Consider the following 27,222-nt stretch of genomic DNA (forward strand, 5'->3'; position numbering starts at 1 on the left):
CATGGATCCCACGTTTCCATAATTTCCTGCTGATGATCAATGACCAAATGCTGGGCCATGAAACAGAGAGGCTGGTAGGACCCTAAAACCATTTGCCATCCAGAGTCATTGATGTAGCAGCCCCTTCACATGACAATATCAGCATAAATCACAATAGCATTACTGGGAAAAAAGATAAATCTTAATTTGATCATTTAAGGTCAGATTTGACCTTAGAACCTATACTATGGCAGTGAGTGATGCTAAGACAAACTTCACTTCTACTATAGCTTCTGCAAAGTCCCTGCCTATGGAACTGCTTAAGATAGCAGGTTGTCTAAACTACTTAGACTACTATTTCCCAATTTCAGATCTGAACATTTTCAGCTACTTTGAACAACCAGCCCACTTCACAGGAAATATTGACTATAGGTGAGACATTTTCTCCAAGCCCTATTAAAGCACTATTAGAGTAGAAGGAGTAAAGCACATCAGTTGTCCTGATTGATTTTGGGCCTGTCTCACATGCACAGGTTCAGTGTGTGCAGGAGGAAATCTGCACCACCATAGTCAAATTGGATCCTTACTCTTTTTGGTTAGTGATTTAGGGCCACTAGCGACAGAGCATCAATAACTCCATTAGGGAGGGCAATTTACTAGCATTTCTAAAAAATATATGACAACCTGACCTGTACTTAAGAAGATCATTGCCAGTGAATGATGGTTTATTAGCTAATTCATTCATAACTGCCCTTTACTATTTCTACTTCTATTACCATAATGCCAAAGGACTCCCAAGTCAGGATTAAGATCCCACTGTACTGTACAAACATATAATAAGACACTCCTTTGTCTCAGAGAGCTCACAGGCTAGATGAAGAAAAGATGTCTGCAAGATGCACCTCTTTGCAATGCCAGGGAGGTGAGGAGAGCAATAATGGGCTCATGAGGTTGAATAGACAAGCTGTGCTATTTTTAAACAAAAGAAGAGATTAATGGATCTCTACAGGCCATCCATCTAGCCAAAACCAGCTGGCAGTTTTACCACAGGCATCATACTACAGATGGGTCTTTAGGAGGACAGTACTTGCTTTGCGGATGAGAGAGAGCATTCTATACATAAGTGGCAGTTTAAAGGAAAGTAAAGTTCTAATGAAGCACTGGTGAAGTGGAGGGAACAGTCACAATGCAGTCAGATAACTGTGACGGATACTGAGGGCACATATTTTTAAGCCTCTAAAGTAGCCTATAGAAAACGAATATTGGATGTGTTAAACCAATCATTTCATGCACAATTACTTATTTAACATGTGCAATTGCTTGTTTTCCAAGTACAAAATTCATGTATAAGTGCACAATGTACCAAAGTTACATACTACCAGACTAGAAGAGCTCCCTGTCAGTTCTCAATACTATATTCAGATACAAACCTTAATTCTTCCTTAAAACTGATTAAATAGCCCATTAAAAAGAAATATACTACTACTGCCTGCTCCATACATCCCATCACAGTCCTTTGCCTATAAAACTGCCATCCATTACACGACTTAAAAAACAGCAAACGCTTACTCTCATCACTCCTCTGACCAGTTGCTAAATCTCCTTGTTGTAAGAAAGGCACTCGAGAAGGCAGCTGCATTCCACTTTCAGGCCCATTTGCTTCATTATTGGTTTCAACTTCTCAATCTACCTTCCAGTCAAGTCACTGTACCCAACTTGCTCTTGTCAGGCTATATAACAATCTGCTTTACAGTGCAATTCATTAAAGCTATTGAATCATCTCAGAAGCACCCAACAGTCTGGACCATATAATATTTAGAAAATATTAACATCTCAATAAGGCACTATTCTGGCCAAAAACACTACTTGGATCATCACACTTTGTCCCCTAGAATTCTATCCTGCCTCTTTTTCTCACACATGAGATTTTTCTCAACTTTATACCCTTCATAATGGCTGCTCACTATCCCACTGGTTGAGAATGGTTGCGAGGGACCCTGCTTATGGTATGACCATACCTCTCACTCTATGGCTGGAGAGGGCCATCAAAGAGCAAGGTGAGATACTTCCTGCACCAGAGGCTGGAAGTACTGCCTTACTGCTAAATTGGGAAGCAAGAGGCTAATATTGGAAATTGAATCCCAGATCTCAAGCATGGCTGTGTAGAGCATTATGATTAGTTCACCTGTTCTGCCCACTCCAACTCTTTTAAAAAATAAATATGCTGCCACTCAACAGAACACGGCATTCATTATGCAAACAGAACCTAAATATTTCAAGCTCTATATTTGCTCCTGCCAGTGTCTGTGCTGTTTAACAATCAGACTGACATTCAGTCTTCAGAAATTCCTAACTAGCTTTGCCTCAGTTGCTTTAAGACTGAGCTCTGTACACTAAAGCAGAGCAATGATCTTCCTTGTCCTTCACTTTGGTCAAATCTCCTAAGATCCAGTTTTGTCAGGGAGTTTTCTACAACCTTAAGCTCTCCATATCAAAGCATGGGGTGGCTACTACAAAACTTTACATTTTATCCATCTGAAAAGTATCTTCAGCATAAGCCGCAAGCTGGCTAAGAAGGAGTTGGAGAATCAATCCCATGATTTTCTAACTAGTATATGAAATAACTGCAATATTCTGTATGTCACCTCTCTACAGTTTGCCACTCTCCCACTGATACGACAGGCATTCCGGGGGCCCAGAATGCAACAAATGGAAGCAGATGACTAGGACATGGTCATGATTGGCAAGCCCGAAATAGTGTTTTTCATTTTAAACTGCTCCACTTTCCCCTGAAAATCTATCAGTTCTCCAAAACAACGGTTGCATCGGTGATAAAATACCAATGTTTCTGCTAAATAATCTGCTAACAGCAAAAGTATTGGATTTCTCTGTAGATAAGAACATTCGGTTGGTCATACCAGCTTAGACCAGTGGTCCATCAAGTCTGGTATCACGTTCTTGACAGGCAAGAATCAGACTGCTTATTCTTCAGAGGAATGTGCAAGAGACCTCAAAAAGGCCCATTATTGGGCAAGCTACCATAGAGGAAGGTTTCTTTCTAATGCCAGGAACTAATTGGCATATGCCTAGAAGTACAAGGGTTTTTAATCTCTTATAAATATATTAGCCAATTTAATGTCACTGTAGATTTTGTTAGTCACATAAGCTATTTTTTTAAAAATGAAAGCTGATAAACGCTTGGTTTCAATACCATCTTGTGGTATGGCAAGGATTTCCATGTATTAGTTGTGTGAAACTACAGTACTTTATTTTTATAAATTTAAAATTTGTTTCCTTTTATATTTCATTGGATTCTGGCATTATAAAAAAGATCAAAGAGGAGCTTCTGATTTACCTTCCCTACACTGTTCATTATTTTATATTCTTCCATCATGTCATTATAATTTCTCTCCTCTCTAAATGACATTATTCTAATCTTATTCTCTTTTCATACCTCTCACTGCTTCTGTTGCCCTATGCTGTACCCTTTCTATTTCTGCTATCTGGTTTTTGAGATGGGATGACCAGAACTGAACATAATATTGAAGATGATGGCTTATAATCAATGTATATAATGGCACAATACTTGCAGCAGCATCTCTCTCTGTATATACAACTTAAAATTTTGTTTGCCCTTCTGTTCATTGAACAGACGTTTTTACTGAGTTGTCCACAATATCGGCTAGAGCATTTTTTCTGAGTTACCTTAGAAACCACCAATGAGTATTTCAAATCATTCTTTCCAGTGTACATCACCTTACACTTACCTACACTGAATTTCATATGACAATTAGGCCCAACTGTCCCTCTTAGCCAGGGCCTTCAGTAGCTTCTCACACTTTTCATACTCTGCTAACTAAATGACTGTGTGTAAGCAAATTTTGCCACCAAAACTGCTTTTCCAGATTGTTTAATATATTAAACATCCACCCTAGCCTGAATCCCTGGAGCACCCCAGTATTTATCCTCACAGTGCTTGTGGTCATTGTACATTTATATGGGCCTAACCTCCTACTCTGTCTCCTTAATCTGTGCTGTTAATAGACAAGGTATTGAAATTTATAAGGGTTTTTTTCATGTAGACTTGGAGCCCAATCCTGAAAAACCGCTTAAAAGTACTGAGTGCCTGCAATGTCCATTTCAGCCTTTGGGTGTTGCAGACACTAAGCACCTTGCAGAATCAGACCTCCCAAGAGCAGAACTCCTGTACTGGTTGATGCTGAGCTATGCTGATAACCTGCTTCTTTAAGGACATGATGTAGTTCACGCCAGGGTAGCTGTAATAGTCCTCGAGGATATTTATTATGCGAGGGTTTCCCATGGGACACTGATCAACATCACAGAACACATGAAAAGCAAACTAAACGAATAAAGACGCAAGGAAATCCAAAATGAGTTTATGATAACCCAGCTACTATGTGCAAAAATGGAATCCTTACAGTTAGATTCTTTAACTTGCCCCATGTGATGCACAAAACCTTCAGAAGGCACTTTCTGCCATAAGCCTCTTCATCCTAAGTCGGGGTGGGCAAACGATGGCCCACGGGCCCATGCGCTGCACCAGTGGCTCCAGTGCTCCGGCCGGGGCACTGGGTTGTGGGCCGGACCACGCAGCTTGGTCCAGTCTGGCGCTACAGCCAGGACGCTGGGTCAGGGCCACACCACGCAGCTCAGCCCCACTCTGGCCAGGCGCTGGGTCAGGGATGCACCACATGATGGGTCGGGGGCCAGACCATGCAGCTCGGCCCCACTCTGGCCGGGACGCTGGGTCAGGGCCGCACCACATGGTTCCCGGAAGCCGACATGGCCCTGCTCTGGCTCCTACGCACTCCAATGGAAACTGCGGGGGTGGTGCCTGAGGATCGGGCAGCGAACAGATCTCTGCACAGGAGCTGGAGAAGGGACACACCACTGCTTCCAGGAGCTGCTTGAGGTAAGCACCACTCGGAGCCTGCACTCCCTGATCCTCTCCCATGCCCCACCCCTTATCCCCCTACCGCTCTCCAAACCCCTCGATCCCAGTATAGAGCACCCTCCTGCACCCCAAACCTTTCATCCCCAGCCCCATGCTAAAGCCTGTACCCCCAGCTGGCACCTGCACCACTTCCCGCACCCCTGCCCCAATCCCCCTCCCACCCTCCGAACTCCTGAGTCTTTGCCCAGAGCACCTTCCTGCACCTCAAACTCTTCATCTGTATCCCCTCCCACACCTCAACCCCAATTTTGTGAACATTCATGGCCCACCATACAATTTCTATTCCCCGATGTGGCCCTCAGGCCAAAAAGTGTGCCAATCCCTGTTCTAAGTAATAGGTGGGCAATGTGCATGGGATTTTATTCTGAGTCATCCTCTCAGAGACCAAATTAATATACCAAGTGCCTTTTGGTGGAAAGGTGATTTAGTCAACCCCAGCTTTTACAGTGTATCACTTCAAAGCAAAGTAGCTAAAGTTAGTAGGGAAAGAAAGCTCCAATCACATAGATAGAAGAGAAAAAATTAAAAAGTTATGAAGCCCTTTCATCAGTCTACATCCTTGCTCACAAGAATGGTGCAAACATATGGCAACAGCAGGCATTTGTAGGCAGATCAAACACAACTGGCAGAGCCAAGTTTAGACCCACCAATTTTGCCAGTGCCCTTTTGAAATGGATTCATCATGTAATTCCACTATGACACTTCACTGTCTCCATCATCAATTTTTTGATATTTAAAAAAAATGAATGATGCATCCTATGAAAATAAGCAGAGAAAAAAAGAGCTAAGTACATATGTAGATGAGCAATAAAAGCGGGGAATAAACAAAGGAGCAGAAAATTATGAAGTATAACATAAAACCACATTTTAGGTTTTCAAGGACTCAGATGGTGGAAATGAGAGAGATATGATGGCAGCTGGAAACTACAGAAAATTTTATAAACAGTGAGACTTGCCAAAAACAGAGACAGAAGGGCAGCAACTTGTATTTCGTTGACTGAAGATAAGGAACTGTTAGGAGAGGTTAATTTGAAACACGGAAGCGAAGCTGTGTGTAGTTATATATACACACACAAACACGTGGATTTTTATGATACAGAGAAAATAGTCTGGGAATTTGAAGATAAACCCATCTTTTCTGGAGACTGTCAAAATATATTTAATAAGTATTGTTAGTCTCAGAAAGAGAGGGAGGTTCTGAGTTTCAAAAAAAGATAATGAGGAATCAGAGGGTTACGCAAACCGAACATATGGAAATGTGTGACTAATCAGGACATTTCTTTGACAATAAAGCACACTACATTAAAACTGAAGAGTGCAAGAATGCCAAAATGGATACAGACTCAGAACCCGGGTAGTTGCCAGTAATCATACTATATGCAAATCTATGCAGATGACTCTTTACTGCCCTCAGAACTCAGTATCTTTTTGCTCACAAACATAGCCAACCTCAACTTCGCATTTCATCTAGATACCAAGAAAAAAACAATTGCAAATTATGCCTCAGAACTCTGGCATTCTGGTGTAATGATAATCTGAATATTACTGTTTACTCAGTAACAATGTCTCTTACAGAGGCCTCAGCCTTCATCTACAGTTTATTCAGCCCAGAATGGTTATCTCATAGGCAGAACAGGAAGCAACCCCAAGTAAGCATCAACATAACACAAGAAAAATGGGTTGCATCTGTATATAGAAGAGGAGATACAGAAAGAAAACCAAGGAAAAGCTTCTGCTTGAACATGGTTTGTTCCACAAGCTCTATAATGCAGCAAAACAAAATGGTAAGAGTCTTTTACAGAATTTAAAAAAAAAAATCGACAAAACAAAGATACTCTTTCCCTCCCCCTCACCACTAATGTAGGAAAATACACCAAGAAAGACTGCAGAAGTACAAAAATATATTTTCAAAGTGAAATGTGATTTGGTTAATTTAGATCTTGTCTAAATCAGTCAGGACAGCTATATGCATTCTAATATACTGTACTGTAAAAAACAACAAAGGAATCCAACCTGGTGGAGCTGAGATGCAAGAAACTAAATGAAGAATTAAAACAGAATAATAAATCTGGCAAAATGAAAAGATAAGAAAGGTTTTAAAACCAAGCGACAACAAATTAAAAGAAAAAAAAAGAACATCCGAAGCAAACAGCATCCTTCAATTGCATACATATTAGACAAGTACAACTAAATTTATTTTCATATAGCATCTGTCATACAAGTATCACTTCCAAATGCTTCAGAACAAGTTACAAAGTAGAGACATTTATAAAGATCATAATACAATGAGGAAAATTAAAGACACCCTCCACCCCAAAAAATAACGATGAGATGAAGACCAGTGCTGTAGGCTGTGATCAGCAAAAGCATGAATGAAGAGCAGCCTTTTTAATAGGCTTTGAGATTTGAAAAGATGAGAAATGGTGAAGTCATCAAGCAAAGCAAAGGAGGAGAGGAGTTGGAGGAGGGGGGAAAATAAGTGTAAAGAAGCATATGCCTTTAGGCCTACCTGCTAATAAAAACAAAACATGTATACCTCTCCCCATGAAAAATAGGAGAATTGTGGAGTATAACAGATAAACATCTTAAACAAGTAAACAATAATTTCACATGACACTGTAGTGATTTTAAGCTAAACAGGAAAAGTGAGTCTTTTACAAAATTATTAAAAATAAAATGCTTTACTGTGAAGACTTTGCACACTAGCCAGGTGCAAATATTTAGTCATGCATATAAAAGCCTGATTGTAGGGGTTCAAAATGGAAATATTGTCTTAACTCCAGTTAAAAAAACATCCAAATCCTATGCTATCATTCACCCAATGCCAAGAGAACAAATATTCTGCACTTCTAAAGCACTTCATCTGGGAATCTCAAATATTTTACAAATAATAATTAGACCTACAATATCCACGTTTATAAAACTGCATATGGGAAGCAGAGACAAAGCAATTAAACCACACATCCTACATCACACAGAGTCAATGGCAAAATTTGGAATAGTAGTCTGAAGTCCTGCTCCCTGGTCCCTTACTCTAACCATTAGATCACATGACCTCCCCCTACGTACAAGGATAAGGAGATTGTGTCCCTGTAGGAAAAGAGAAAAACGACACAGAAAATATGAGGTCAACAATCCAGAAGAAAAAGGAGTAGATACAAAACAGGAAATTATTTAAAAAAAATAGCACTTGACAAAGATTTTTAAAAAATGAGTAGATGGACTGCAATTTTTGGTTAAAAATACAGTGTGTGTGGGGGGGAGGGGCTAATCACAGGAGAGAACAATAAAGGAGATACAACAGTAAATGCTGTTTTCTCCCACACCCAACCCTTTATTGTAACGTGCCATATTTTTATTATGAGAGGAGAAGGAGTGGCTAGGGAAGAGGTAGGGGTTTGCTTGGGGCCATCTGCTGCCAAAATCATCCTGCTTATGTATCTAAACCAAGAATTTTAGGGTACTGTTCCTCCATCAATCTAACCCAGTGATTATCAACCTGTGGCCTGCAGGCCGCTTGCAGTCCAATCAGCACACAGCTGTGGCCCAGGGGACATCCTCAGGGCCATACAGATAGTATATATATTGTGTGCATGTGGCCCACATAACAGAAAGCTGCATATGTGGCGCACAAAGGTAAGTACGTTGAGAACCACTGCTCAAGCCCCAATGCTGCTCCACCGACAGTGACAGTGTTATGTAGGAAGAAAAGAAGTATTTGTGGCACCTTAGAGATTAACAAATTTATTTGAGCATAAGCTTTCGTGAGCTACAGCTCACTTCATCCAATGTTAGTCTCTAAGGTGCCACAAGTCCTCCTTTTCTTTTTGCGGATACAAACTAACATGGCGGCTACTCTGAAACCATTGCTATGTAGAGTAGCTTTCACTGTACTGGTACCAGCAGGTTGTTGAGCCTTGACATCTGTTCTAATTTGCAGTTATGCAGTGCTCCACTCCACTGCGTGCTACTCCTCATTGTGTGTACCTATAACACAGTTCCCAGCAGGATCCCTTAAGAGGGTGATTGTAGGAGGAGCATCTCTCGTTAGAAAAGTGTTGTATCAAACTTTTTATTTAAACACGAAATTAATATTTTCCAATGGGAATATTAATATATTTTGTAAAATTAAATTGACTCAATATTCCATATAAAAATCCCTGTTTTTTAAACAAGAAAAAAAAGGTTACTCACCTTTCATAATTGTTGTTCTTCAAGATACTTTGCTCATGTCCATTCCATTGTAGGTGTGTGTGCTTGCCACACGTGGAAGTTTTTACCCTCAGCGGCTTTTACCCTGAGCGATACCCATGGGGAACGGCTCTGGCACCCTCTGGAGTGGCACACATATGCACCGGTATAAGGGGCGCTGATGGCCCCCTCCCTCCCACAATTCCCTCTTGTCAGAAGTCTAACAGAGGGGAAGGAGGGTGGGTCATGGAATGGACATGAGCAACGCATCTTGAAGAACAACAGTTATGAAAGGTAACTGTTTTTTCTTCTTCAAGTGCTCGATCATGTCCATTCCATTGTAGGTGAGTTCCAAGCAGTACCTTCGGAGGTGGGCAGGAGTTCACGGATGTGTGACTTGCAACACAGCTGTGCCAAATCCAGTGTCATCTCTGGCTTGCTGGGTGATGGCATAATGCGTCATGCAGGCGTGTACTGATGACCACGTTGCGGCTCTTCAGATGTCCTGAATGGGAACGTGGGCCAGAAACACGGTTGACGCCACCTGAGCCCTCGTGGAATGAGCAGTTCCAACTGCGTCAATTCGTAACAGGTATGGATGCAGATAGTGATCCAGTAAGAAATCCTCTGAGCCAACATTGGAAGGTGATTCATTCAGTCAGCCACTGCAACAAAGACATGAGTTGATCTGCAGAAGGGCTTAGTATGCTCTAGGTAGAAAGCCAGGGCAGACATGACATCTAGGATGTGTAGACACCTTTCCTTGTTGAGTGTGTGAGGCTTTGGATGGAAAACTGGGAGGAAGTTGTCCTGGTTGACATGGAAGTGCGATATCATCTTTGGCAGGAAGGTAGGATGGGGACGCAGTTGGACTTTATCCTTGTAGAACACCGTGTACAGGAGCTCCGACATAAGAGTTTTAATCTCAGAGACTTGCCTTGCTGAGGTAACAGCTAGAAGGAATACGACCATCCACGACTGGTGAGAGAGACAGAGGCTTGAAAGGAGGACCAATGAGCCTGGAGAGGACCAGGCTGAGATCCCATTGGGGAACCAGATCCAGGACCAGAGGAAACAGTCTCTCAAGGTCTTCAGGAACCTGATTATTGTCTCATGTGAGAATACTGATCTACTGTAGACTTGAAGGTGGAAGGTCAATATGGCCACCAAGTGCACCTTGACTGATGAAAAGGCCAGGCTCTCGTGCTTTAAATGCAGGAGGTAATCCAGGATGGATTGCAGAGATGCGCTGACCGGAGAGCTATTCCGCTTCGACGGAAGGAGAAGTGCTTCCACTTTGCAAGGTAGATAGCCCAGGTGGAGGGCTTTCTGTTTTCCAGAAGAACCTGCTGGACCTGACTGGAGCAGGAATGCTCCTTGGAGTTCAGTCATGCAGCATCCATGCTGTGAGGTGGAAAGAGATGAGGTTCAGGTGCAGCAACCGCCTCCCGTGATCCTGAGAGCACGTCCGGATGGTTGGGAAATACACTGTGGCCCAGTACCATGGATCCGGTGACTGATGTCAGGATCTGGGGGATTGGTGCTTGGAGTCTGGCGTTCTGTGCTAAGAACTCGCTGAGTGGCGGCGAGTCTGTGATCCAAAGCATGGTTCCGGAGGTTGTTGGCACAGCCCTGGTGAGTGAGATGGATCCAGAGTATGGTACTGCAGGGGTGACTTTTGTAGGGGTGCCACTGAAAGCTTTTCCCTAGAAATGGTTGGGAGGGAGGGGTCCTTGGGCCTCTCTTCCTAAGGAGTAGGCGGCACTGTGAGGGAGAAGATGTCCTTTGCCACTTAAAAGGCTTCCAGGGTGGACTGCACCATGAGGTACCACATGCCTCTACCACTCCCTGGAGTAAGAGGCAGATGTGGGGCGGACTAGACCCAACAGGCGAGGCTGCGGCCTGGCTGCACTCCAGCGACAGCGAGATGGTCTGAGCCAGTCTAGGCTTAACTTCTCCCTTATCCTTGCCATTGCAGGTCCCCGGGGAGCGCACCTTTCCTGCGTGCTTTCTGTCTCTTTTGGCTGGTACCGGTGAATGGATTGGCACTGGGAGATATCCAGGGCCAGGGGAGGCGCTTCCTGTCAATGCCAAAGTACTTGGTACCAAGTCTGAATGTGCCAGCTCTGAGGCCGGTGGAAGCACTGACTGTATGAGGAGCACGCAGAGACTAATGTCTCTTTCCTTCTTGGTCTGGGGCTTGAATCCCTTGCAAATGCAACACTTCTCACCAACGTTAGACTCACCCAGACACATCAAACCGCTAAGATGTGGATCATTGATTGGCACAGGCTTCTTACAGCTATTGCAGGGCTTGAAGCCTGGGGAGCATCTCTGGGCTAAATCCCTCGGGGGGGGGGGGACGACTATCAACTAGAGTATACTAAAACTATTAAGAACTGTTAACTATCACTAATTACAACTATTTACAAGAGAAAAAGTTCAGAGAATCACTAAATGAGAACCACTTACTAGAGCAAGAGGAGTTTTCAGGCCCTGACACTGGAGGTAAGAAAGAACTAAGGGAGGGAAGGGGCCAGCAGCACCCCATATACGGCTCACATATGTGCCACTCCAGGGTGCCAAAGCTGGTCCCCTATTCATACCACTGAGGCTAAAAATTTCCGGGACTGGTGCATGTGGCAAGCACACACACCTACAATGGAATGGATTTGAGCAAACACTGAAAGAAGACACTCAAGACTGCCTGCTCTGCCCCATATAAAACAGAAGACTCATATTCATAAAATAACAGAAGTTGCACTAGCTCAAAACAAAAAAAGCAATCAGAAGTACAGGACACATGGCACACTATCCAGAATGGTTGCTTGTACTGACAGACTGTAGGAGGATAGTGCAACTTTGGCAAGACCAATTGCAATAGAACAACTTCTGTAATGAACTTACAGTCTACAGCTAACACTGTAACAGTGCAGTGCCCCAATGCAGGCTATCACCAAGCGTAGCCTTGCTCCAACCAGGAGCAATTTCAATAGTTCTGTCAAGACCTGTGCATTGCAGCAAGCACTTATGTGTGTGGATGTGAGACATGTTACAAAAAAGGAGTGTGAGGACACCTTGCAACAAGGGTTTTAATAACCCAGCACAGAGTGAACAGCTTCCGCAGCAGTAAGTCTATGTGTGCTAGCAAACACCGATTCACACTTTTTAATGACTGTGAATAGGTTTGCAGACTCAAAAAACATGGTATTTAAACAAAATTTTCATGTCACGGTGTTTGCATGGCACCTAGCATGACATTGCCCTGATCCTGACTCAGGCTCTACTGGAAATCAATCAATCAATCAATCAATCAATCAAGCAAGCAAGCAAGCAAGCAAGCAAGCAAGCAAGCAGCAAGAGTGCCTTTAACACATTGTTTATCTGAACTGTAACGCACTGAACTTGACAATCGTCCCAGTTAAGAGCTTGAGCCAACTCCTATAGTCTTTCCATTCACGTACATATATATATATTTTTAATACATTAGCATGGTTTCGAGAAATCTCTCACAGTTGCTCTGCCACTAGCACAACTTCACTACTGGGAGCAATAGTGGGAAGACTAGTTTAGACAGGGCATGGGTATATTTTCCACCATGTCACTTAACGGTGATCCGAGCAAGTTGGAAATATGAAATTTGTCAAAATATTGTGAGCACTGAAAAGCCATCAGGTGTGAAATCACTATCAGGAGATTGACTTCAATAGCTATTGAGAGATACATATGTACTGAGATTAGGACCACTGGATCAGCAAATTAAATTTTAAGGCAGCCAATACATTGTTCTGTAGGGTAAAGATAAACATTTCAAAAGTGCCCACTTGACTTAGGAACCTAATTCACATTTTCAAAATGCACAGGCATTTAAGAGCCTAAGTCCCATTGACCTGTCAACTGACTTTCAACGTACGTCTTTTTGAAAATGTGCCATAAAATTAATGAACATACCCATACAAAACTGAATTTTTCAACATTTGTAACCGCTGTGACTTGAGAAATTGTACATGAATCATGCACTATGAAACTAAATTGTACCATAAAGAAACTTGAAAAAATGCTAATCTTTTTACACTAACCAATAAAATCAAAGGTAAAAATCAGTTAAGGAAAGAAATATACCATATGATATTCAATTACTGACACAATGGGGTGCCATTTAAATGGCTTTTTTAATGTGCCCAGTTTTCACTAGGTACACAAGACATATGGCACACTTCACCCTGTACTATCAATTTTTCCTTCTAGCTTGTGTGTTTCTATCACAACTTTAAAATTATTTCAGTGTAGTTCTTGAATGGGTAAACATGAGCAATTATAATGAACAACAGAAAGCTCAGTACCTATCCAACGATAAAAAACTGAAAAAGAACAATTAAAAAAAAAGAGAGAGCGAGCATTGGTACAACCAGCTAAAAACAAATATAAACTGGGAATGTATCTGGGGTAAGATATCTGTTACACAATAATTCCACCGAGAAAAATGTAAAATGAATCATGTGAAAACAATACAACACAAAGGATGAATTCTGAAGAGAAAGATGTTATAACACAGAAAGGTTAGTGAGGCACTTCAGAAAATGTCAAAGCCTTTGCCTGAAATAGAGATGCTGCAAAGAAAGCCATCAAAATGATGGGTTGTACTACTAAAAAACGCAGTGCGAAAAAGAAGCTGAACTTACTCACTCCTAATATAGCAGGGCTATATGTTAAAACAGTATTAACATATTAATAAAAATGACAAAAACAAGCTGACAGAATGAGAGCTGCCAAACCATTTTTATCTCATCCTCTTCTGCTCAAATATTGTAGCTGATATGTACTATACATCACCTTCTCTCAACACTGCGGAAATACTGGAGTATCTCAACCTAAGCACAGGTAATTTCAGCAGAAAAAACAGGCTTAAAAAAAGGAAGTTACTTTTATAGATGTTCATTTGTCATGAGCAAAGCAAAAGCAAAGAGTTTTTCAAATTGAAGTTTTGTAGGTGGGCTGGCCCCTAAATCACTTTGCCTATTTGAAAGGAATATATGAAATCAAACTTATTTCATTTAAAAAAATGATGTGCACATTTTTTCAATAAAGAATTCAAAAGGAGTTTTAGCATGGAGACTTGCTCTACATGTGAAGTGCCAACATTAACCCAATCGAGTAGGTCAATGATGTGAAACAGAAACAAAATATTCTCTAGGTAAAGTTGACCTGAACATGACATGACATTACAGTGTCTTAGATCAATATTACTGGCACTGACCCCCAAGACAGGCTTCAGTTCTGGTGTCACTGATCTACAAACAAAAGTGCTTGAGGAAGGTCTTGACTCAATATTTTTTTGGTTTAAGAGGAGACATTATGCAGTGTCTAGTATCAAGGATTTGTTTTTATGAAGCTTAAATATTCACATGCTCTTGTGAATTATTATTTATGTATTTTCCTAATAGTATTTAAATATTGAATATTTTGCCTTACTACCTACCTCTTGCTGCAAACAGTAAAGGTGACCTGAATTCAAACCAAGAGACTTATATTTCAGTTATATAAAATGAGTGTTGCTAAGGGGAGACTTAATTTTTGCTAGGCCATTTGCTATTGCACATTTTTGCCTTAAAATCTCTGGAGCTGGTAAGATCTGTTGACTAATATATGCTGGCAAGCATATAAATATGTATCATAATAATATGTATTATTCTCTCTCATATATATCTATATCTATATCTATATCTATATCTATATCTATATCTATATCTATATATATATGAGAGAGAGAGAGAGAAAGAGAGAATACATATTTTATATATATACAGACACACACAGACACACAGGTATGCATTAAGCACCAACAACAGTAAGCACAAATATTGTAACAGTGATACAGCTTAAACTGGCTCATACAATAATCTTGTTCACTTATGCTAAGTATCCCATAATTCCTTACATCTGCTAAACTAAACATTTGGCATAAGCAGATAAGAAACTTGTCAAAAATCAAGATACGTTTGCTCTACCTTCACTGACCAGTACATGGAATGCTAGTATCCAAAACAAAGATAAGGAAGGAACTCATGGGTTGCATTTTAGTGATGTGTTAAAAGATGTGTAATTTGTAAAATCATATAAATAATACCATCAAATGTGAAACTGGGGGGAGCACACCTTCTGTGAGAGGCGCATGCAACATTGCTGCAGGGGACAGCTCCTTGGAGTCTGGTAGCATATACCTTTTTCCTGTACCATATTAATAACCTGACTAACATTGGCTATTAGATCCCTTGACTATATTTCATAACAAACCAAAATGTGGTCAAGCAATTCACTATAAAATTTTCAACAGCCCAGAAGCCCTGGGAGCCCCACCATGCAGACTATGGGGTCCCAGAACTACCAGGTTCCCTACTCCCAAGCAATTTGCCAAGGAGGCTGCCAATATGTCAGGGACACAAATGTTTTCTGGGACCAAGGCTCTGGGGCAGCCCACCAGGCAGATTGCTCCAGAGCAGGGCTCCATTCCCTTTCACAGAGAACCTCAAAATATTTGTTCCTCCCCCCCAATCATAGAAAAAACAAATTTCAAAATATCAAAACCCTCTGGGCAACGGAAATACCTTTTTTCACCCAACTCTAGTTCAAAATTCTTTTCATGATATTTTGAACACAAAGAATGCTGAATGAGCATCTTTACTGCTGAAATAAAATCTAATCAACATGTAACTTGGAACTGTTCAAACATCTAAGTTGTGAATAGCAGATGGCATTCACACACAGATATTTTTCTAACAAACATTCTGGATGTTAAGAAGAAAATTATTTTAAAATGTAAGGAACAATCATACAGTCTTTACTCATGCAAAATTCCAGTGAGAATAGGAAAGAGTACACACAACAATAGCGTCGTGGTGTTCAATCTTTTCCACGCAGGGACCCATGCCCCTAAGCCTCTGCTCCCATTTAGCAACATGGGAAGGGTGGGATGGTTGCGACTCCTCAACACCAGCTCATCCCCATATTGAGAACATCTATTCTAAAGTGCAGGATTTGGTCCTAAGCCTTTTTTGGACAAGAGGTTGGTATAAACACAATTAAACTTTCAGTTAATTTGGGGGTTTTTCTTTGCTTAATTAAAAAAGGCAACTCACTTAAGTAATGGTTGCTAAAAATGTTTCGATTTGTATTAACAAATGCATGACAAGTTTCAGCCCAATGCCATTTAAGAAGGTGGAGTTATATAAAACTTAGAAAAATGGGGTTTATGACAGAAATGACAATTGACCATTCATCATACAGTTGTTCTATCTGGAGCAGTAATAAAGTGTAATTGAGCCTGCACTTACTCAACACCATATTTCATTGATCACCATACATGAAGACAAACAGTATTGATATATTACATTTACATAGCATCTTTCATCATAGCACTTCATATAGTATATCCATATAGCACTGCTGAAATGCAGTCATCTCTGGGGAGGACACCAGCCAACTATTGATTGCACAATAGTATAAGGAGGGGAAAAAATTTTTTTGAGTGTAATTGAATGTAGTAATTATCAGACAAAAAGTTGTGGAAAAAAATCTGTGGAGTTTGGATTTCTCTAGCATTAGCAAGTAAGTGGACAGGTGTTCCCAGAGATGGGCAGGGAATGGGCAGGCATTTGCTTGGCTGAAATGGTCCTGGGCACTAAAGTTTTCCTACCCCCAAATAACAAAGCTGCCAGGAGAGACTGGTGAAATTACGGTATATGAGGGATGAGGACAGCAAGAGATACTGCTCAAGTGGCTGCCAGGGCTCCATTTTCCCACTTCCCCTGGAGACAGGTAGGGCCACTCTAGCTTTTCTGCTCCTGGTAGCAGGTGGCCCTCTGAAACAATGACACATGAACACCCTCAGATTACGTCTGTCTAGGCCTCTCAAAATCCCTATCCTTCTCGCTCCCTGGCGGATGGTGGGATGAGGGAATACCTTCCTTGGTATTCACTGAGTATGTCCGCACTTCGAGCTGGAGGAGTAAACTGTGATTTGAGTAGATGCACCCACACTAGCTATGATTGAGATAGCTATACTTATACACATTCAGCTTGAAGTACAGACATACCCTTCCTGGTTCTGGGGTTGGAGAAGACTGAGACAAGAGCGAGGCCTGTACAAACACAGAGAGCGCTCAGCTCAAAAAAGCCATGCTGCTACAGGGAGTGGAAAAGAGCCTGCCAAGACAAGTCTAGCCTGCCTTAGCAGGAGAGATTAGGAAATTAGAAACCTGACAGGCCCTGTGTCTCACTCCTTCCTGCCAGTAGGAGGTGTATCAATGCCCAACACTCATCCGAAACAGGCAGATGTGAGAGTGTCGTAACATTGATCAGCTCACTCTTGTTGCAGCTAGGAGGATGCCTTATGGGGCACTTTTTCAGATTCACATCAGGAAACACCCACATTTGATATTACAACTTCTGTAAAGTAAAGGTCAGGGACAGGCCTCCAGATCTTCCATCCTCCAAGAGACAAGAAACCCGGAAATGATCATTCTTCCAGCCACCAAATCTGCCCATTATTGCCAAACATGTGCACCACCTCTGCTTTCCAAAAGCACATAAAAAAAAAAGAACCCGGGTTTCTGTTCAGACACATAAAAGACAGAAAGAGGCACAGGGAAAACATGAGACTGAAGAAAAAATATTGCCGCAAGAGTATGAGGCTAGCAGTGTATTCTTCTAGTAACTACTTTTCTTGGCCATGGAGGAGTTGTGTTTAGTTTTGTGGTACTGTGCCTGTTGCACTCGTATGTATTATAGCAAAGTTTATTGAAACAAGAATGAGAAGGAAATGTTTCTGAAAAAAACCTTAGTAATTTAGGGCCTAATTTAGCAAACATTCTTGTTGTTCATGCCAAAAGCCATGCAACACTCAAAAAAATCGATTTTCCCTGGTACTGAACGTGAGTGCAGTTTTTACTGAATACATTTTCTTAATTGAAAGTAAGGCAGAAACCCCGGACTGTGGTCCCTATCTTTTTATAATCTTTACGTTAGGAGGATTGTAAATAATGCCAGTAGTTTTACAAATTGAAGTGTGAATGTTTAGCTCCAAATGAATTGGATAGGAAATAGGATCGTATCTAATAGACAATCTTATGTCTTCTGAATCATTAACTGAAGGCTGTTAGATAACTGAAAACTATCAATAAAATTTTAACTGCATCACAAATTTAAATTTAGCTGTTTTTCGGCCTGATGAAAAACTGTCCTTTTTAATTTTGTTGATAGCCATTTTAAGTGCATCTGAGGAGAATGAGAATAAATAATTCTACATAACTTCTGATGCAGATCTGGCTTTTAATGTTCAACTTCAAATACTCTCTGTTGACAAAGCATATAGTTTGAAGAGTCCTTAAAATATAGTATATACTTTGTTAAGATGTTGAGTCAATCAATTGCTTATATTGTTCTCTATATCTTTCTGTTGCGTTTTTGTGGCATCTACCATCTTCACAAAAACTGAAGAACGAGCCAAGAACCTCAAGAGCTAAGCCATGAGTCACAACAGTTTGACCTAGGAGCCAGGCTCTGTATCCTTTGTGGACTGAGAACAGAGAGGAAATGTAACTCACTGACTATTTGCATACAACATAAGGACCTGATTTAGCAAAGTACTTAAGCATGTAACTAAATTTAAGTACATGCCTAGTCCCATTGAAGTCAATGAGACTATACATTTGATTAAATTAGGCAAGTGTTTAAGTACCTAGCTAAACTGGAGCCTAAATTACTATTGTTCTAACTGCTAACAATATGCTGGAGAAGACACAGAGGCTCCTCTGCCCCAAGGAGCTTACAGTCTAAAGGATAGATACAGAGAGGACAACACACGATAGGAAACCTGAACCAATAACTTGAAAGATTTATCTTCTCCTCCCATGCCCATTCCCATTATCTCTAGTGGAGCGGGTGTTTGACTGGACAAAGTAAGCACCGGTGGGGCTCATGCAAGAAGTGAGTCTTTTAATAGGGATATGAATGAGGTGAGAGGATGGAGGCCTGGAGCACTGGAATGGAGAATTTGTTCCAAAATGGGCAGAAGTGTGGAAGAAGGCATGGAGATAGGAGTGTGAGAAGGTAACAACTTAAGCATTGAGGCTGATAATGTTGGCAGAGTGTAGAGGCTGAGGGGAACATAGCAAAAAATGAGATGTGGGGTGAAATTGTGTAGATCCTTGAAAAACAAGAAGTTTAAGCTTGCTAAGAAGGCAAAGGGGAGCCAGTAAAGGTATTCAACAGGTTAGGAAGGTAAGCTGACCGGCTGCATTTTGGACAGGTTGTAATCGAGTGGCTTGGGTTTCAGGGAGGTCAGAGAAATGGAGGCAGCAGAGAGACAGGATATGATCTGGACACAAGTGAATGTTAATTAAAACTCTCTGATGTAGAATAGCTAAGAAACAATTATTTTACAAGTTTCATTCTATAATGATTTTGAGTGGAATCAAGTCAGACTTCAGTAAATATTCAAAACACAAAAAGTATTATTAGTAAGGAAGCAAACGTTTTATGTTTCTACTTACCTGCCTGTCTACTTCTGGAACCAAAAGCAGAAGGTATTGTTGAAAATGCTGAGGTAAGGAAGCAAAGGTGTGTTTGTTTATTAAAGCCCTCAGGTTAGTGTTCACTAGAATAGATCCTGGTGTTTCTATGTCAATATCCTCAGCTTTGGTCCATTTCAAATGTCCTGGAGTAAATAAACAACACATTTACCTTTACCACAGATAACAGAGGGAACAGGAATAATAATTTTTCTCAAAAGTTATTTATATTTCATATAGTATAGTGCACTCCAATAAGACAGAGCTTTACGAAGGGGAATACAGCTTTCTCCTGGATTCTAGGAGCTTCCTTTTATACAGCCCAATATTCACTTCCTCACCTTTCACAGCATCCATGTTCCAGTCTACACCATGACCAATATTCTCCTTCTTGAACTAGAAGTCAGGAAATCTTGATTTAGCTGAACAAGTAAATTTTCCTGTCATTTCACCAACATATTTTTAAGCATCTACTGCTAAGCAAAATTAGTTCTCACAAGACTGAATGTTTGTTAGAACATATGTGGCTGCCTGAACAGGCTCAAGTGGGTGAAACTTTATTATACAGAGTGAAGTTTTTATTTGTGCTCCTGCACGTGCAGCACATTGTTGTACACCTATCATATTCATTTGCTTTTTCTATATATTACCACTCTTCTGCATTTTTATTCTCTCTTCAAAAACCCTTAGTGCATTATCACAACTTGAGACATATGTGATCACAGAGGAGAGACTGTCTAATTTATTAGTGATATATTAATTTTGTGCAAATAAATTAATATTTTTCTGAATTTTCATAAAATCTAAAAGATGTAAATAGCATGCTGCAACTGAAGACTAACCCACTAAGAATCTGTCAAATGGGACAAGAAGACTCATTAAATTAATTAGCTGACCAGTCCCAGAAAATCCAAAAGAACATGCAAGTTCTAGGTGAGATTAAAAAAGAATAGATTTATACCCAGAAGGTTCAGTAGAAGTGCGCAAGACAGAAACTGCTGAGGCAAACCACCTGAGATTCTTGTTTGCTTGGACTTTTAATATTTCAAAAGTCCTGCAAAGCGATGCTTCAGCAAGATCACACCCAAGCAACAATGTGAGTTATGCCCAAGTTCTGAGGGAGTCCCCTGAAATTTTTTTGTCATTATTGTTAATATTGAGAATACTCAGCACTTATATAGGGCCTTTAATCTGAGGATCTCCAAGTGATTTGTAAAGGAGGGTAGATTATCCCTATTTTACAGATCAGGAAACTTGGGCAAAGAGACCTTAAGAGGCTTGTTGAATGTCACTCAGTATGAAGAGTTATATGAATACAAGTACTACAATTTGATTTTTCTGGATTTCTTAAGAGCCTTACTGCTTGGTCTCTGTTGAAAAGCTATGATAGTGTCCAGTGAAAAGTTTGCAGCCAATTTGCAAGTTCTATAGTTTCCCCTTTGAATGAATAGAGAAATTCACAGCCTCCCATAAATTTCCTGCAATTTCTTGTTATTTTTTAACAAGCAATACGGCCTGAATGAGATACGGGTTAGTTTGTCTTCAGCATAGTGTAACCTTATACAACATATGCTTCGAACATCCTGCATTTCAATACAGCAAAAACTCCATTAAAACCATTGAATCCCCTGTTATGAAGGACAATCACGTGGAAGACGTGCTCATTTTAATGAGTGCATCACATTAAATTGCCTTCACCATCTGTTCCACCCACTAACTATACATGCAGAAAAAACGTAATTCCCAAGTGTAATACGAGTAAATATGATGTATATGATTTAAACGCATGTTTACAGTCCTTTCTTTTAACAACGTAGGATGCATCTGTCCTCATGTTTTAGGTGCAAATTGGAGAAAAATTGTTCTCCCTCACTAATATCTTCCCCTTTGATGGAAAAAGCTCATGGAAAAGGAAAAGGTGCTCTTAAAACTAAAAATGAGTTTTATACTGCCAAGTTACTACCATACTATCTCCTCTAGAATGAAAGTTTCTGAGGTGGACAGAGGGTGTGATGTCTTGAAATTGCAAATAGCCCAAGAAGCTTTCAAAAAATCAGGTTTCATCTTCACAGATCTGGGGCATACACATGTTGTGTTGGCTCCCTCACCCTGCTATCAACTTCAATTCAGTATTACTGCAGAGACTATATGAATTAGTAGGAGTAATTGCTTTAACAACACAACATATCATCCCCAGAATAAAGTGCCGGTAGAATATTCTAATGAAACCGTGAAAAAAACCCATGCTTAAAAATGTGTTCAGGAGGATGCCAAACATTGAGATGAGACAATACATCTCTTCTTTGCTTATAGAGAGGTACCTCGGGCAGCCACCTTTTGAATTATTTTATGACCATCAACCTAGGGGACCCATAGCTATCAGAGAACTGGAAACTGAGGTCAGATAAAAAAAATAGAGCCCTGCAATTACAGAATACATCCCAAAGATGAGAGAAACTCACTCAGTTTATTGAGCTGGCAAAGGAGAACCTAACATAAGTCCCAATAAATCAGAAGACATGGTATGATAACAGGGGCAAGGGAATTAAATATAAACCAGGTGAAAAAGTTTTGCTTCTGCTCAGCAGTGAGACTAAATTAGTAGTAAAATGGCAAGGACCATGTAGTCATGAGACTGGTAAGTCCTGTATATTATGCAATTACCACAGCTGGTAAACAAGGGCAAAAATATATTCTGTGAAATTATTCAAAAGGGTGGAATGAACCCCAAAGTGGTCAGAAGGATTTTCTTGCAGGGGATACCACAAGTAAATCAGAGAGTACAACAGAAGAAATATGGGAGATCGGGAGAGTCTCTCGGAATTCAGATAGTTAAGCAATGTCTGGAATTGAACCAGGCACAGCATTGGGATTTGGACCTACTCTTAAAGGCATATAGCAATTATTTTACTAGTACTCCAGAACACACTGATACTTACTCACACAATAGATATCGAGGGCCATAAACCCATAAGACAAAGATTCAAGCGTATATCTGAATGGATGAAACCTTTGGCAGAGGAAGAAAAAGAAAACATGCTCAAATTAAAGGTTCCTGAAACCTCCAGAAGCCCATGGCATTCCCCAGTGGTTACTGTGCCCCAAAAGATAGGGGAATTAGGTTCTGCACAGATTTCAGAAAAATTAATGCTATCTCTACATTTGATAACTATCCAATGCCAGGAGTTGACAAAACACTGGAGAAAATGGACATGGAAAATCTCTCTCAACCCTACATCTTAGACAAAAATTACTGAAAGTTCCCTCTAAACCCAGTATCCCATTGTAAAACAGAAGTTCCGACACCCTAGGAATTTTTTTTATTTAACAACAATACCATTTGGTCTATATGGCCCACCAGCCACTTTTTAATTAAAGATTGACGGACAGTCTGCTGAAAGACAATGTATGAAACTGAGTTACATAACTTGATGATGGGCTGTTATTTAGCAAGACTTGGGTTAACTATCTGCTACACCTAAGAGCAACAGTCTAAGGCTACATCTACTCTACAGCCGGGATCGACGTTCTGAGATCAATCCACCTGCGGTCGATTTAGCGGGTCTAGTGAAGACCTGCCAAATCAACAGCAGATCACTCTCCAGTTGACCCCTGTACTCTGCCCCCAATGAGAAGAGTAAGGTAAGTCAACAGGAGAGTTTCTCCCATTGACTCCCCGCGGTGTAGACGCCACGATAACTCAACCTAAGGTACGTCAATTCCAACTACATTATTAACGGTAGCTGGAATTGCATGGCGTAGGTCGACTTACCGCAGTAGTGTAGACATAGCCTAAGAATTACTTATAGCAATCAATATGAAGACGTATTTAGCAAACAAAGAAATAAAATATCCTGTGGGGGTTTTTTTGTCTTTTTTCAGAAAATGGATTCATAAAACTAAAACAAGACAAAGTAAGGACTCTAAAGGAGACCAAGATTCTTACCACCAATGGAAAACTTAAATCCTTTAAAAGGTTAGCCAGCTATTACAGAAAGTTTATTCCTAACTTCTGAGATGGCTGCTCCACTAACAGATCTCATCAAATACATGTCAAAAGGACTCAACAGACTGCTGAATGTGAACAATCCTTTGTGGAGATAAAGAAACAGTTATGTTATTATCCCGTTTTATGTAGACCAGTCGTTGAAAAATCATTTATTTTGCAAACAATTCCTTCTAAACTGGGGATAGGAGCAGAGCTGAGCCAAGAAATTTGAAGAAACCCTATTCTGTATGTGAACAGAAAACTGTTCTCCAGAGACAAACACTCCACAACAGAATAGGAATGTCTGGCTTTTGAAAGGTTACTTTATCTCCTCTTAGGACAAGATTTTACATTAATTACAGATCATCATCCTCTAAATTGAACAATATGAAAATATTTGGTATTTTGCACTACAGCCATTTAGCTTCAAAATAATGCATGAATCCTAAAATCAACATAAAAATGAGGATACCGTGTTTCATTATGGGGTGGAATATGAAAATGTTATTGAACTAAAAGGTTTTTTCCTGACAAGAAGAAAGAATGTGCCATTCTCCTTGGGAATAAGAAAGAGAAGATTGGGAGAAAACATAACAGGAGATAAGAATACTTTCCAGCTAGTAAAGAGGGTAATGCAGCAAGCAGTAGCTAGTTACAAAATGGCCTCTTTGGAGGCCAAAATGCAACTACTTGGCTCTGTTAAATTTAAAAGGCCAGTTGCAGAAAGGCATGCTAGGAAAAAGATTCCTATATGAAGGCAACCCTGTGGAATTCACAGGGATGAGGTAGCCATCAAAGGAGGTATGCTACTGGGGAAGAGCTTGCTTTTGCATCAGCATCAGCATATTACAGTGACAAAAGGAACTCTCTAAAGGGAGATTACATGATTTATAAAAATTTCAGTATTATAGTAACAAATTAAATACTTTAGACATCCCAAGTCCTACTCACCTAAACCAGACTTTTTTAATCTCTTTAAGTGCTGACTTGTTTGTTTTCCAGTTGGAGATTTTTGCCCATGTTTCATTTCTTTATCAGAACTGTCTGCTTCACCATTTTTGGATTCAGATCCTTAAAAAAAAAACAAATACATTACAGGGATGCATTTTATTCCTCCTTCAAAACAAAAACAAAAATAAGGGTTTTTTTTTAAAAAAAAAAAAAAATCAAGAGCAACATCTACTTTATCTGATACTTGCTGAAAGGTAATACACTTTTTTGGCCACAATTTGATATCTGAGCACTGGAGGAAATGGAAGTTCAATAAATCAAGTAAGTCATGAAAACTAAAGTTTGCTGAACACTGCAGTCAATCAAGATGTTCACTAATCCAATATAAATAGTGCTCTGCTATGATACTCAAGAAATATATTTAAAAATAATTAAGCTCCATATCATGGACTAATAAAACAATCGAAGGAGAAAAAATCATTTCTTAGCAAAGTAACTTTTACAGAAGAGGAGTATCTGAAAAATACAATCATCGATCTGTTATATATGTGGATGTACATCTCCGTAGGATCCTTTTAAATCGAAGCAGCTAACAACCAGAACTAAAGGTCAGGATTGCACCGTGGTGATAAGAATGTTGCCAGAACAAAAAAGCTAATGCAAGGATCTCTGGTATTGCAATGGAGAACTGAGACACAAATTCATACTCACTGAGGAGTTGTTTTTGATGAAGTTGAATGCTAGCATGTGGTCTTCCATTAGAGTTCCACAGCCAAACAGAAATGTTACTTTGCATTCCCTTAAAGCTGATTCCGCTATCAATTGTTGGTTTATTATGTACTTTCAGTTTTTTAATAATAAAACAATGAAAAAACCCTCCATCTTTGACTCACTAGATTTGGTACGGAAATAAAGAAGTTATAGAAAACTACTATGTGGAAATATCATTATTTGCAGCAATTCTAAATTTTGTATGCTACAGATTCATTCAGAGGAAGGCTTTGTGACTAGAACTGATATTTCACACAGTCCTTTAGCTATTTACCTGAAGGTGAATCCGACTGCTCATCAGACACCTTTAATGGTGTCAAAACAACACGAGGAACAGTCTTGTTAACCATCATTGAGACTCCATTTCTTCTTTTCTGCTGTTGTCTTAAAGCCTATAAAAATAACAAAACATAAAAATGCAACAAAAATATTGCTTTTAAGTGGATTACGAGACATTTGCCTATCATTAAATTGAACCTCCTAAGATAACTGTATGTTACATAGTTACTGATTTTTCAGACTTCACACTAGTCCTCTTTATGTCATTTTCTTTTAAAAGCATAAAATGAGGCTTTTGGTTTTAAAGATAAAGAAGATGCACCTTAGATCATTTTCCAATACAGTTTTGACAACAAAGAAGCATACAACCGTTTGCTCTACCTTAGCAGCACAACATGATAACCCATGGAATTTAAACTAAGACATCCAAGTAAAATAAATGTAAAATAAACGTTTTGAAACCAGAATAAAAATGTGTGTGTCTGCACATCTCTTGCAGGTGCATCCTCTCCAGTATACTACTCAGTCAATCAAGTTAACACAGAGTGTCATCAGTATGTACAGCATGTAAGGACTACAGTATTGATGCACTCACTCAGCCGTGAGTAGTGCTGCACAAAATCACTGAACATGGCAGGAATCATTTATTTCTGTGAAGGGAATCAGTCCTAATCTTGGAAACCTTGCAGCACTTGGCTTCTGTCTGCTTGACTTTGAGCATTAACCTTCAGAACACGAACATGATGGTGTTCTGGCAAATCCAGGGGAAAATGAGACAAGAATAAATCTCTACAAATGGGAGTGCTTTGTGTTTCATAAATTGATCAACTACAAAGGGGTTAATAATGTAATACAAAAATATAAAAAGTTTAGAAACAGTGAATATCTGCCAGATTGTTTTATATAGGAAAAAGACATGAGAGTCAAAGGTCTTAAAAATATATGAATACAAACTTTTGCCAGTTAAGATATTTACAAGAATTGAAAGTTTGGAACAAGTCAGAATGGACTGGACTTCAATACTGATCTTCTCTAATCTTCTGCAATCTAAATATTATACTCTTTTTTTCCTCTCATTTGTTTTGGTTTTTTAGATGGTATTCAAATAAAGGATATGTTTGGAAGGACTAAAGGGATTATTCATACTAAACAACAGTGCCTGATTTATGAAGTTAATTCTGTAATTCATCTGTAGTACATTCATAAAATATTTCACATAGATAAAACAATTCCAAAATCCTAAACAATTATCTGTTTCATTTAAATAATATACTATAAAATACATTCAGCCACATAAAAATATAGTTAAACTATTTCATTAATGTATTAATAGGGTGCTTATCCAAAGGCATCTAAGCACCATGTAATACAAACCAAAATAAAACATGTGGAAATCAAACAAAAGAGAGAAGCTGCTCAGATCCACATGAGGCTATCCCAAAGGTCAGTGCAAGCAGAAAACAAAAAACAGTCAAGACCAACCCCAAATTTCACACCTCACTTCACCAGCCATACCAGAA

At 39.8% G+C, this 27,222-nt stretch overlaps 1 protein-coding gene across 13 annotated transcripts in view; it reads right to left on the bottom strand.

Annotated features, from left to right (window-relative positions):
- Nucleotides 1-27,222, bottom strand: part of ASXL3 (ASXL transcriptional regulator 3) — a 149,109-nt gene that overhangs the window by 32,976 nt on the left and 88,911 nt on the right. For 10 of the 13 annotated variants that reach the window (XM_038388669.2, XM_038388672.2, XM_043507902.1 and 7 more), the window contains 3 exons: nt 25,698-25,815; nt 24,653-24,772; nt 19,696-19,859 (listed from right to left, as the gene is read on the bottom strand). In XM_038388669.2, coding sequence (XP_038244597.1) covers nt 19,696-19,859; nt 24,653-24,772; nt 25,698-25,815 — 402 coding nt within the window. Of the gene's footprint in view, nt 1-19,695; nt 19,860-20,054; nt 20,110-22,652; nt 22,724-24,652; nt 24,773-25,697; nt 25,816-27,222 lie in introns of those variants that run through there. The other 3 variants (XM_043507904.1, XM_038388678.2, XM_043507905.1) reach the window with 3 other exon arrangements.

This window comes from Dermochelys coriacea, chromosome 2 (assembly GCF_009764565.3).
Source record: "Dermochelys coriacea isolate rDerCor1 chromosome 2, rDerCor1.pri.v4, whole genome shotgun sequence".
NCBI lineage: Eukaryota > Metazoa > Chordata > Testudines > Dermochelyidae > Dermochelys > Dermochelys coriacea.